At 41.1% G+C, this 12,164-nt stretch overlaps 1 protein-coding gene across 1 annotated transcript; it reads left to right on the plus strand.

Moving 5' to 3' along the window:
- Positions 1–2,490: 2,490 nt before the first annotated feature.
- Positions 2,491–8,845, plus strand: LOC139713689 (uncharacterized). Its single transcript, XM_071625395.1, has 3 exons — positions 2,491–3,691; positions 4,587–4,832; positions 6,705–8,845. Exons 1-3 carry the CDS (start codon positions 2,491–2,493, stop codon positions 8,843–8,845), a joined length of 3,588 nt encoding a protein of 1,195 aa, XP_071481496.1.
- The last annotated feature ends 3,319 nt before the right edge of the window (positions 8,846–12,164 follow it).

The raw sequence follows: 12,164 nt of genomic DNA on the forward strand, positions 1-12,164 counted from the left end.
CCAATAGAAGTGACCAAAATTGATCGACATAAACTAAATAGATTTAAGAATGTTGCTCTGTCTTTCTGTCTGATTGAAGAGCAGCCAAACTTTCTAATTTGTTTTAAAGACGAAGGTAATGCATTACAGGCTCATTTTGTGTGACCCATTCGTTACCCTCTATTTTAATAAACAATATGAATAGATGGTTTTATACACTTAAAATGACATATATGATGTAATTACAAAATGTATTTTTCTTCCTTCAAATAATTTGTATGCTTTGAAACCGTATTAGATAAAAATCACTACTACAAACAAAATTCTTTATCCTTTTTTTTTTCGGGGGGGGGGAGGTGGAGGGGATGATTTGAGATAACATGGTGTGGATCACCTTCGTAATCGAGCATATTTCTATCATCTATCTTTTGTTCTTTCTTTCTTTCATTGTAGTTTTGTTTTTGTTTTGTTTTTACTTTGCAGAGGATCATGAATGACAGGAATATTGAGAGATAGAGAAAGATCAGGAGAGAGAATAAAAGACGGAGGGAGAGACGGAGGGGGAGGGGGAGGGGAGGACAAAGATCGAAAGGAGAAGCGAGAAAGAGATTATGAAAGACTATTATAGTAAAATTAATTCCCAGTTCAAGGTCAGGAGGTGCAGGTGCAGGTGCAGCTGATCTGTCTGTGACACTGGACAGTTTTAACGTACAATACAATATATCTGTAATGTAACTGTCGGTATCCGGCATAAAGACTTTATTACCTGGTACTTCATCATTTTGTCGTCCGCATCGAAAGAGGGTGCTGTCTCTTCGCAGGCAATCAGCAAACATCAACCAGTCCCTGCCTGTCGCTGACTGATGTAAAGGGAAGGCCGCTGGCTGACACTCTGGTTCGGGCAGCTGCTGCATGCTGCGGGTGACTGCGGCCGCTGGAGCTCTGGCCCACAAAACGATCGTCGCATCGCCTTTCCAGCTAGCTGCAGCCGCTAAGCGCAAAGCGAGGCCTACATATTGTAGCTGAGGCCGACTACAAACTACATTGTTTACTGTGTGAGTGCCTCAACACTAAACAGTCAGTCTTGTTTATGCTGTACCATCAAGGGTCTAGATCCAAGCTTCTGGTGACTTAATTGTCTTTAAGGTAAGGTTGTAAAGATTATTGCGACTACTGTGTATATCTTGTACAAACGTTTATTCACGCATTAACCTATTTGAATAAATTTGTTGGATATATCTTAAACTTTGCAATGTTTACGGCAAATTCTGACTCAGTGATGACACAAAACGAAGTATATGGGCCTGTAATGTACGCCACAATCCAGTTATGCTCTTTAAAAGACCATTGAAACCTCTCACTCTCATATTATACGTGGATGGTGTTCATATTCTGTAATTATAATTATTGTAGACATTCTAAAGGTGAATACTAGTAAGACCAGATATCGAAAGCATCTTTCAACTTACATAGCTGTTGCACAAAGTGCAGTGCCAGTGCAGTGGCTAGTTAGTATCCAAACAGTAACGTTAGAGGGTTCTTACTTTGACTAGGCTAGTATATTACTAAAGGGTATGTCATGTGTTTACATTATCTCAGCTAGCCAAAATGTATGTACCAGGTAACCGTTAGTAGTAAGCCAGTTCATAATTAGCTCATGAACACATTGGTACAAATGACCTTTTTTTTTTTTCTCTCTCTCAGTTGGTTAGGCACTTCACTCGTTTTCAAAGCGGCATGATGCATAAGCTTGCCCGACGTACCGGTAACATTTTATGGAATTTATTCAAACAAAGAATGAGCTTGGGTTGAGATCAGGTGATCAGAATACTCCATCTGTTGACACTTTAGCAGGCATCCATTTCATTGTTTTGTATTGAATGCAATAACAGCCTATTTCCTCTTTGCGAAATACCATTCTTGCTGTCAGGTGGATGTGCATGCTGGCAAGCACCATTTAGATAAGGATCATGTGAATAATCATCGCATCACAGATGCTTATCACGTACAGATGCTTATTTCAATGAATTTACAAACCAAAATGCCTGTTGGTACAAATGATCTTTTTCTGCTCTTGCGCAAAGTGGAATTACGAACTGGTTTCTTGTAGTCTAAGATCTATCATATCATACGCATTGTCTATGGATATGAGCATGATAGAGGTTATTTGAAGTGAACTTTTTCTTTCATGTTTTTTTTTCTCTTGGTTGATGGATCATACAGTCAGATTTCTACATTGTAGTCAATATTCTGACCACTGATCAAAATTCAATAACAAATGCAATTTGTAAAATAGACTTGTTTGTACATAGTGATTGTACTTGTGCTGTAATGTTTGTCAGTATTATGTTTCAGGCAATAATGCTTTTATAAATAACTTTTTCTTTGTAATTACCAGGTACAACAAAGGTGAACTCTTGATATAGAAAATCCTCTTATGTAGACAACACGAACTGGAAGAGAAGCAGTGCACAAGGAGGAGTTCTGTTACCTGTGAGAGTGTTTGTCGCCATGGAGACGGAGATGCCGATAAAGAAACAGTCCAAGAGGAAGCCGTACATGTGTGCATTATGTAGTAGGGCTTTCTCCAAAGCCTTGTCACTCCAGAGACACATGGAGGATATTCACAACATCCAGGAAACAGATAGTGAAGATGAGGATGATGATGATGATGACGGTGAAGAGGTGAACAAAGATTCGGGAGGAAATGTCAAAGTGATGAGCAGTGATCGTCTGAAGCTCTCCAGTACTCTTTGCTACCCCAGTGATGGTGTTAATAGTCAAAATCATGGTATTCTTGTGTCTGAACATTCGCTGAATGACATAGATACCCCTTCTCAACACACACTTCTACCTCAGCATCAAATGCAAAATACCATCGTCCAACCTGTAAGCTCAGGCCAATCACAGCAAAATTTCTCATCTGAAAAAGATGTGATAGAGCAGCATGATGGCTGTGTTACTGGAGATAGTTTTGTTCTTGGATGCAGGATTGAAAAACTAAATCATCACCGTGGCAACAACAGTGCGGTTATTGGTTCTCACCTCTTGTCGGAGAAGAATTGGATTCTGGCTGTATCAGACCAGAGTGCAGCAGATGTGGAGGTAGACCTCGAGCAGGGATGTAAGGACATCTTGGCGGAGGCTGCATCAGCAGCAGACATTTTCAGTCAAATCAGAGAGGAGAAGAGTGGAGTTGTGAGAAATCAAATCCATGATGAAAGTGTACAGGAAAGACGGACTCCTGCACCACCTTGTTCAACCATGCAGGGTGCTCAAGAGAGGAAGGTTTCTGAAAGCGCAACTGTGTCTCCTGGACTCAAACCAGACAGCAGTGAGCAGCCAGGGGTAATAAGGCAACATCAATCTTCAGCGCAAAGTGTCACCCCAGCGAGAAGACCGAAAAGAAACTTGAAAGAATTTATTCAGATTGGGAAGTCTGATGGAGGGCCATCTAGAAAACAGCAACCATCAAAGGATATAGGCAAGCAAAAGTCCACGCAAGTAGAAACTGCTACACCAAAAACAAGGAGTCAAAAGTCTGCGATAGAAGTCTCTCGCAATTGTCTTTCTGCTGTTAGCCATGATACCAGTTGTTCCAGAACATTGCGAAGATCACCACGAAACACTATGCAAGCTAGGAGCAAAAAGGCTGTATGTGATCTGGCAATTGGCAAAAAGCTACATGTAGAAGCTTCAAGTTGTAAATCTGGTAAGAAGAGACAATTTGAAACAAGGTGTAATCAACAGATGTTATTTTAAAGTCTCCATTCTAAGACTGCCATGACACTTTAACTGTATCAATATGTCTAGTTTTAGTAGAAAAAGAAAAAGAGTACAATAAAAAAAGTAACAAGATTTAAAGCTTGTACAAGATCATTCATGCCTTTACAGAGCAGTGCCCTAAATCAAAATCAAACAAGTAAAACAGATGTCAATGTGGCTTTAATTCATAACTTGTGAGGTATGTGAATTTTTACTTCATAATTAGCCACTAAATCTGAGGTTAATGAAAACCGGGCAAATGATGCAGAGTTCAGAATGACTTCATGTTGTGACTAAAAAAAAAGCAAACAAAAGATATTTCAATAAATGGAAATTCAGTGACAATTTACAGTCCTGCCATAGATTTCTGAGGTGACAATATCACTAAAATGTGGCATAATTTTTCAGGGTATGGTTCCATGCCATAGTATGACAGTTGTTAAATTTGCGAACACAACACCAGAAGAAAGTTTATTTGTTAACTTCAAATTCAGGAGATATTCTGCCAGAAAAGAAAACCATAACAGGAAAAAAAAAAAAAAAAACAAAGACAGTTGAAAACCACCATTCATTTTCAGCAGTCGGTAACCACTGTAAAATTGGAAATTTTTGCGCTTTTCATGCAACCAGAAGCTGTCGCAAAAATAAATGATGCAAATATTTTTGCATGCCATACAGTGTATGTTCCAGTTGTTTATGTCCTGATTCCGCAGAATTTAAAACATTTGAAATTCATCGTATTAGGCCGAGTGCGAAAAATTGGGTGAAAATATCCTTTTTAACAGTTATCTCTTCTGTATGATGTAGGTACTTTTATGAATATTCAATGTTGAATATTTCAGGTTCACCATCATCTGGAAAGCACAGACAGCACAAAACTTTGCAGCAGAAGATTCTGGACCTCCAGAAGGCCAACGAGGAAACCAGGAAACAATCTCTCTCGGTCAGCAAACTTCTTGGCAGGGACTCGGTCAGTAAACGCTCAAAGGGTACGAGGAAGACCAAATCAGCAGGCAAGGTCAAGAATGTCGGCTTGACTGATGCTAATGAGAGAAATGAGGAGGAAGATGGAGCACAGGAGGAAAATGGTAAATGTCTTATTGTTTGTTTTTAACTTTGAATGGACAGATATAGATACCACTAGCAAATTACTGATGCATGTAGAGACGTATTCTGTCTGGAGCTTCAAAAAAAGGCACATGAAGTATGCTCATAATATTGCATTGTGGAACCCTGTGAGTACGTTGAGAGAAAGCTGCAGGCGATAAAAAAACATTGATCATTTTTTTTTTGGGGGGGGGGGGCACAATTATGCAGCAGAAGGCAACACGCAATATGTCTGCAGCAAGATAAAGTTAGAAAATTGTTTTTAGAAAAGTACATTTGACAGTTTTAGACTAAGAGTTTTTGTTAAATGATGTGATGTGTGATGGAAGCTTATTGGGCATACACGGTCGTCATGAATATTTTCAAATTTGTTTTTATTTACCTTGATGAGTTATAACTTATAAATTCATTGTTAGGTATACTGAATGACAAATGTTTGGATATGAAATTATTCCAAGTGTTCTACTAGCATTCAAAATAATAATTCTTTTTTAGAAGAAAATGCAAATACACCCATGTTGTGATCTTGATGAGCAGAATAGTTCTGTGAAAAGAATATGTTTGGGAACTTTTGCAGTTTCATCATTAACATTGCTGTAATTCAACATTGATTACGAGTTATTAGGTTCTAAGTTGAAAATATTGTAAAAGTGGTTTCTTTCGCGTACAGAAACTTTCGCGGTTTCCATCGATGCCGACTTTTTCGCGTTTGTTTAAATTCGCGGTCGATAATCTAGCGTTGTAACAAGCAACGAGTTCAAAACATTTTCGCGTGATGCTAAATTCGCGGTTCAACCTCAAAGCGTGAAAAGCGCGAAAATAAAACCAGCGCGAAAGAAACCACTTTTACAGTAGTACTTGCAAAAACATACGTTAAAAAATACATTAAAAAAATAGTTAAGGTATAGAGTAATGGTACATGCAAATGACAGAACCCTTGGACCACAGTGCTGTGAATAGGCCGAACAAAATAGTTGTGCTGGTCAATAATTTGCAAATTATTAAAGGACAAGTCCACCTTCATATGGATTGAGTGAACCCAGCAATAATTGTAGAACACATTAGTGAAAGTTTGGGGAAAATCGGACAATCTGCTCAAAAGTCATGAATTTTTAAAGTATGTGTGCAGTCACTGCTGGATTAGAAGACTGCTAGAGTGTATGATGTCACATGCATTTTTAGGAAAATATTGTACAAAGAGAATTCATAAAATGTTTCTTTTTTTTTAAGTGCACATTTCCTCAACTCGTCACTGGCGTATGTTAAGGGTAATATTCTCCTTGCCTTGAAGTCTGAAAGAGGGAAGTTATGTGTTCTTATCATTTGAGAAAAGTGAAAGTATCTTGAATTTTCCTTATACTTTTTCTATACCAGTACCGTTGTACACATGTGACATCACAAACTGTAGTAGTCATCTCATTCAGCAGTGACTAATCAGAAACTTCAAAAAATCATAGTTTTTAAGCAAATTGTCTGATTTTAACTCAAACTCTTGCTGATTCATTCTATTACTATTGCTGTATTCTCCCAATCTACATGTCTATGAAGGTGAATTTGTCCTTCAAGGTTCATTCAAGAACCAGCTACTCTGTAGTGTTTCATCTCATATGTAGTTTGTTGTGAAATTTCATGAAAGTATCAGTATATTTCAATAAGTATAACATAAACAAGTGCCAGTTAAACAATTGCCCTCTTAGATATACTCCAACCAATTGGCAAGGTTTTGTAAACACATTTGCCCGCGTTTGTATTGAGCATCACACAAGTACTGTGATGCAAAGAGTACCATGCAAACACCAAAACACTGGGTTTCTCAAATGAATGTCATCTGTAATGCTTTGTTTATCCTACAGATAAACAGAGTGAGAAAGGACAGGAGCCCTCTGAGAATACTGCTGCAAAGATGATGCCTGAAGATAAATACTCTACTTGTTCAGTGTGCAGCAGCGGGTTTCCTTCTGAAGATGCCCTTCAGCATCACATCCAGCAATCACCAAAGTGCCAACAAGATGCTGATGATGCAATGTCTCCATGCATGTCACCACCAAGAGCTGAGCAAGGCCTGATAGTGACAATCCAGGGAAATGAGATCCTACAGTCACGAACATGGTCCAAGGAAGGAAGACAGAGTATGCCGTTTGTAGGTGGTATGCAACCCAGCTGGAAACCTCCCGGGGCACAGACATTTCCCTGCAAGTACTGTGAGGAGGTCTTCAAGACCGAGGGAAGCTTGAGGCAGCACATGACCAACCACTGTGGACATGGAGAAGGAAAGTGCCACAAGTGCCAACTGTACAGAGATCCCCCTTCCTCAGCCGAACTGGAGGACATTGCTCGGGCTGTTGAGGAGATACGGGACCTCACGGGGGACAGTGAGTACCAGCACAAGAGGGGAAAGCGTCTGAGTGTGCAGTACTTCCAGTGTATCATTTGCAATGACCGGTATGCTGTGGAGAAGCACCTGAGGAATCATCTGAAGACGCACAGAAGCATTGTCTGCCAGTTTTGCGATGGAGTCTTTGCAAGTACCGATGCTCTGGCCAAGCACATCCCCACTCACAACAAGGGACCTCTGGCCTGCAGGACGTGTAAGCAAACTTTTTTCTCTGCGTACATGTTACTCCTTCATATGAGAGGACATACAGGAAATGTTCACTGCAAGTTATGTAATGCAGTGTTCATGTGCCAGGGAAGTCTCCCAAGGCATATGAGACAGAAGCACTCCAACGGTAACAACAGCCCTCAAGGAGACCAAGTAGCTGAAAGGAAGCAGGAAGGAAGAACACATGAGAGAAAGTCCGCCAAGGGTTGGACCAGACAGCTAAACTTCAGGTGCCAGCATTGTGGGAACCTACATCGCAAGGAAGCCACGTTGAAGCGACACATTGAGAGGTACCATCCTGACAAGGTAGAGAATCCTGGTCAGTTTGTCTGCGAGGTGTGTGGTGCTGTGAGACACAAGGCTCAGCACCTCAAAGCTCACATGGTGTGTCACCAGTTACCCAAGCACAAGTGTCCTCACTGTGGCAAGGTCTTTGTCCGGCGTCTCTCCCTGAAGATCCATATACAGAAAGTACATGAGGGGGTGCGCAAGTTTCACTGCCAGTACTGTGGCCGGAGTATGTCTACCCAAGGCAGTCTTCTGGACCACGAGAGGCTGCACACAGGGGAGAAACCATATGAATGTACTGACTGTGGGAAGCGTTTCCGTCTTTGCCAGGCGTACAAGACGCACAAAGCCCGCAAGCATTCACAGGAGAATCTCTTTGCCTGTAACTTGTGCCCGAAGCGATTTGCCACGCGGCAGATGCTCCGAAAGCATATGAACACGCATAACCCCTCAGGAACATACATGTGTGACATCTGTGGGAGGATGTATCAACGCCCTGACCTACTGAAGCAGCACCTCGTGAAGCATCGCCAGCGCATCAACTGCCTCCAACCAGGATGCAAGCGGCAGTTCACTACAGAGAAGTCCCTGCGCTACCACATGAAGAAGATTCATGACATAGACCTCTATCGGTGTGCTGCCATCAAACTCCCGCCGAGCTACCAGTCTTCACTTCAGTTGAGTCCAACTTCTGAACCAGGCCTCATATCTTGCCATTCCTCTAGCCTGACCAATCTCTCATTGGGGGAAAATAGCATGGATATTGATGGCATGCTGTCTTCCAGACATGTTGATGGATCGATCAATGTACCACCTTCGCTCCCTCTAGGCCTTTCTATCTCCTCCAGCCTTACTCAGGACAGCATCACCTATGAAGCAGTTCCTTGTTCAGGGAACAAAACGCTGCCCTCTGCAGTGATTACTGAGGGTCCTGTCAGCCAGGCAGATGTCCAGGCCTCTCTGACCCCTGACCCTGTTCCTGCCCATTCCACTCTTGCCACTGTGGATCCAACAGAGATATCTTGTGACACAGAGACACGACTTAATGATCCCACCAACCTTGCCATATCAGAAATCCTGTCACAACTCTGTGAAAGAACATAGGTCACAATTTTTTTGTTTTCATGTAGAAAATAATTAAGTTCAAATTTGACTTTTTGCCCTGTTTTGTTATGTAGCCAGATATTCAAAGGTATTTAACTGTGAATTCAGCCTTAGGGAGACATTATGTGACACTGCACCTCAAAACAAACAAAAAGTCACCAGACATGAATTTTTAGTTCAGACCATATTCTGAAAGAACAGACTTTAAGCTTTAAAATGATGTATAACTCAAATCAAATGGACTCTCCTAACCTATCTAAATATTGGAAAGAAAGCACAAACTCAGGAAAAGTGTTAACTGAGAAAAGAGGCTCTGAAGTGCAGTGTCTATTCAAGCGCTTAATCTTTACCAAACCGTGCTGGCTGAGCGATGAATGGGACAAAAAACAGGAAGTAAACCACCAGAGTAACAACAATGAAGGAATTATCAGATTGAATTGAAATTAAGAATGCCTCATTGACACATTCTGTCCATAATTAATGCCAACTTTCAAAGCAGTAGCACTATCCTTTCAAAAGTTATTAGAGTTGAAAGTGAAGAGTGTGGACAAGGTTTTTCAGAAATGAAAAAGGGATTCTAAAGACACACATAATCACACTATTCTACCAAAAATGTTCGAGATAAACTGTTAAAAAAATACACTTTTCTGCCCGTTTTATGATACCAAATTTTAGCATAATGTAAAAGAAGACCCGCTCTTTCAGAAAATACATGTATGAAAAAGTCAAGTTCGGCTAGGTTGACCCATTTCACTTATTTTCAGTCCTCACGCAAAATCAGTGTGTGCGACTTTATGTTCGTTTTGAGGTGCATGGTCACTTATGATCATAATAGCTATATTAAGGAGGTGTACAACTTAAAGGAGACAGTTTGTGTCTCCTTAAAGTTTTCAACTTTATTATGTGTATATCCCATACAAACACTTGTAATTAAACTGATGATGCCAATTCATTTGTAGCACATCTTATATGGCTCACGTCAGTAAGACACCTTAAAGAAACTTGGCAAAACTACTCTGTATTGTGAATGGAAATGTCATGTATTCATACTGTGTACCACTTTATGAATTTCCTTGAATGTTATGCTTGTCCCTTTTGACATAGAGAGTTTGTCAGAACACATGCTTGATTTTTCCATCAAAGAAATTGTTCAGTTCATTCAGTACCAGTATCCTATCTGCAAGACACTTGAGATGTACATGTATGCTAATACAGTATTGTGACATAGATAATGTTTCAGTCATTATAAGTTTCCTCAATATGGTTATGTTAAATCTTTGTGTCTTTTTTTTTTTTTTTTTGGGGGGGGGGGTAATATTCTGTACCTGCTTACATTTGTATTCCAGGAAGCATTATTGTCGAATACGAATGTGCTTTATAGGAGGCTAGTCTAGATTTGCAGACCCTTGTACCACTGATTTAAACTCCTACACTGTGACATGTCGATTGCAATATCCACTTTCTGTCACCTTCCCTGCTTGAAAGACATTCACCCCCCTGCTTGAAAGACATTCACCCCCAAATATGTAAAATTCCCTCTATAGAGTTGAATTAATTTTAACTGAGCAAACCTCCCCAAAGTAACGAAGCGGTCTCGTCATTGCTCCCTACACTTCCTTGCACACACTGGTTTCATTTGTTTGAACGGAATTTGCCTCCAAAATACACTCAAACTGTCAATGATGTGTCGGGAAGTCCAGTTATTGCCGAAACTGGCAGACGACCAGGGTTAGAGTTGACCCCTTTCGAAGTCCTATCTGACCTTCGATGTCCGCTACTGGCAGAACTCGATTCCAACCGGTCGTCCTGCAGGTTTGAATACACCCACTGAAAAGAACCGTAATAATCGTCATCATCGCTGTAATTATCGTCTTCACTACCCATGGTTTCATTTTCAGACATTACTCCATCAGTACTTGTCAGTACTTTTTCCAAGCACGGGGAGATGCTCTTCAAACGTCTTCGAAAAGATCAGAATGTCGTCTAAGTACAGCACAACCTCTGTCAAGTTCATGTCCCCTAGTATATATTCCATGGTACGTTGAAATGTCGAGGGACTGTTTTAACAGGCTTTCAAGTGGCCCTACTTTTCCTACTTTTTCCTACTTTTTTACTGCTGTCCCTACTTTTCCTACTTTTTTGCTCAAAATCCTACTTTTTCCTACTTTTTCCTACTTTTTTGGTGAAAAACCCCGCAAAAAAAATGTGCAAGGCTACTTGAATAATTTATATTCAGAAATGATGAGTAGGCTCTAGTTGCAGATTCTTACTGGTGGGGAGAGCCTCTTCAGCATGAAAGAGGGATAACACACACCAATCAACCACAAGACTGCTGCCAGCCTCAGCTTTTGCTCCTGTGCAGATGTGATTGATCCCACTGAAATTGCAGCTTAGGACTTGGAGCAGTGCTCAACCAGCTCTCATCATCGCTCAAAATTACCAGGCTCTCCCAGGAGCAAAAGTGAGGCTGAGGCAGCAGGGTTGTGAGTACAAATTAAGATTTACATGTAACATCAAGAGTTCTGGTGAGTGTCGACGAAAACTACTCCAAAAAGCCTGCACATGTCCTGACTTATTCCTACTTTTTTTTCTTTAATGCCCTACTTTTTCCCTCTTTAAGTCCTACTTTATTCCTACTTTTTTACATTATCCCACTTGAAAGCCTGTGTTTACCAACCCCTGCGGCATTCTCTGGAATTCGTATAACCCCCATGGAACTCGGAATGCGGTCTTCTCCACTGAACACTTGTCCATGGTCACTTGGAAGTAACCATGGGCCAGGTCCAGTGTAGAGAAGAATTGTGCCCCTCTAAGGGCCTCGAGGGTTTCATCAATCCTTTGGAGGGGAAACGAGTCCTTCACCATCCGCTCATTTAATTTGCTATAATACACAGATGCAGGGTGTTATCTTTCTTGCGTACATGGACGATGGGGCTGGCATAACTACTCCTGGATGGCTGGATGATCCCCTGTAGGAGTATTTCATCCAGCATCCTTTTAACTTCTCGGATTAAGTTGGGGTGGATCCTTCGGTAGGGCAGGCAGATTGGTGGTCCCTCCTCGAGATCTATGTGATGAGGGATGACCTCACACTTGCCTACATCATATGTACCTTGTGAGAACACATGGTTATGCCTCTCTAGGAGTGCCCTCACCATTCCTTGTTCTTCATTTAGGCCACCCAACCTAGCCCCAGGTGGGAGAGAGGTCTGTTGGTCATTATCACCCAGGTGCCTCACCGTGTCATCTCCTCCCACGATGGTATTGTCTGAAATGTGCTCCTGTACAACCTCACAGAGGGATACCATTAGGCTGTCCA

Source organism: Diadema antillarum, unplaced genomic scaffold, assembly GCF_040938485.1.
Source record: "Diadema antillarum isolate AM-2024a unplaced genomic scaffold, OU_Dant_1.0 seq00002032_RagTag, whole genome shotgun sequence".
NCBI lineage: Eukaryota > Metazoa > Echinodermata > Echinoidea > Diadematoida > Diadematidae > Diadema > Diadema antillarum.